This window comes from Kryptolebias marmoratus, linkage group LG7 (assembly GCF_001649575.2).
Source record: "Kryptolebias marmoratus isolate JLee-2015 linkage group LG7, ASM164957v2, whole genome shotgun sequence".
NCBI classification, from domain to species: Eukaryota; Metazoa; Chordata; class Actinopteri; order Cyprinodontiformes; family Rivulidae; genus Kryptolebias; species Kryptolebias marmoratus.
This window is the reverse complement of record NC_051436.1, coordinates 176,541-178,033: the sequence shown is the minus strand read 5'-3', so window position 1 is coordinate 178,033 and position 1,493 is coordinate 176,541. Positions and strand designations below refer to the sequence as shown.

At 45.2% G+C, this 1,493-nt stretch overlaps 1 protein-coding gene across 1 annotated transcript in view; it reads left to right on the top strand.

Annotated features, from left to right (window-relative positions):
* plod3 (procollagen-lysine, 2-oxoglutarate 5-dioxygenase 3) overlaps positions 1–952 on the top strand; it is a gene marked incomplete in the record, with an annotated part of 10,600 nt that extends 9,648 nt beyond the window's left edge. Inside the window, 1 exon segment of the mRNA XM_037976760.1 lies at positions 61–952. Coding sequence (XP_037832688.1) covers positions 61–216 — 156 coding nt within the window.
* Positions 953–1,493: the final 541 nt, after the last annotated feature.

Sequence of the window (1,493 nt, the reverse complement as noted above, 5' to 3'; positions counted from 1 at the left end):
GTCTGAAGGTCTTTACCGTCCGTCTGAAGGTCTTTACCCTCATTTGTCTGTGGTTTTCAGGGTGGGGGCTGCAGGTTCCTGCGCTACAACTGTCAGGTGGAGTCTCCCAGGAAGGGCTGGTCCTTCATGCACCCGGGTCGCCTGACGCACTACCACGAGGGTCTACCCACCACCAAAGGGACCAGATACATCATGGTGTCCTTCGTGGACCCCTGAACACCTCCAGAGTGTGTGTGTGATGAACTTGAATGCATCATCTCAGAACAGGTTTTATATTTTTTGACGTCAGGGGAACCTGAACGCGTCATTGTTGGCATTTCAAAATAAGAGTCACTTTGTTTATCTTTGAGTCAGAACTTCAAACAAGAGTCATAAAAACACGTCAGATTTTATGGTCTTGAAGGCATCATTGCAGGGCATTTCAAAATAAGAGCCTAATTTAAATGTTAAAATCACAGAGCTGCCTTAGTGTCTTACACTTACTGAATCTATGCAAGAACACCGTGGTTGTGTGTGTCTGTGTGTGTGTGGTTGTGTGTGTGTGGCTGACCCGTTCAGATGATGTTTGGACCCCATCGGTTCCTCGGGGCTGTAGCAGTACCGCTCCTCTCCTGCTCTGATTTTAATGGTAACCTCATGATGGAGCGCCCCCTGCTGCATGTTTTTATTTGTACACATTCTTCACAGTAAAGCAGCGGATTAACCAATCAGACGGGAGGATGTTTTATTCCGTGAATGTAAATGAGTGTCGGTGTTTTAAATCAAATTATGGGATGTCTGAGGTTTTAAAGGGTTTTCTATGTTCTTCCTGGTTTAGGTCTTTAAATGTTCTCGGGGTGAAACTGTTAAACCTGAAGCTGTTTGGAGTCGGGCGTTCAGCTCTCTGCTTTGTACAAACTGCTTTAAATTATTTGTTCAGAACTGAGGGAATAAATCGGAACAGGAAACTCTTCAGTGTTGTTTGGTTTTATCCCTGACTTTAAGCTCTGTTGTCAGGTTACTGACTGACTCCTGCACCTCCACGCCTCCTGCTTTCTGATAGGTTTCAGTGTTCATCATGATGGTTGCAGACAGCAGCCATCTTCTTATCGGCCATCACTTCCATCTGGAGATCAAGGTCCTTCTAGAGCTGGAGACAGTGGTGAAACCTTTGTTCAGAGAAATAACCTGCATTTAGTAATAACTGGTCCTTCGTGTCTCCAACACAACCATCAGCTGATCGTTTCTGTCAGTTTCACCTGAATGGACCTGGTTTCAGTTTCACCTGAAGGCAGAAACTAAAATGATTAAACATCTGAAGACTAATGGAGGTGTTCTTGTTGCAGAATCTGACTTAGACTGGGAACAATTTAAAGCCTAAAATGACCCAAAACTCTTTGATTCAAAACTCAATATTTAGTTTAGGTTTGTTGTTCCTGGTCCTGGTCCTGGTCCTGGTCCTGGTCCTGGTCATGGTCCTGGTCCTGGGCCAGGTCATGGTCCTGGTCCAGGTC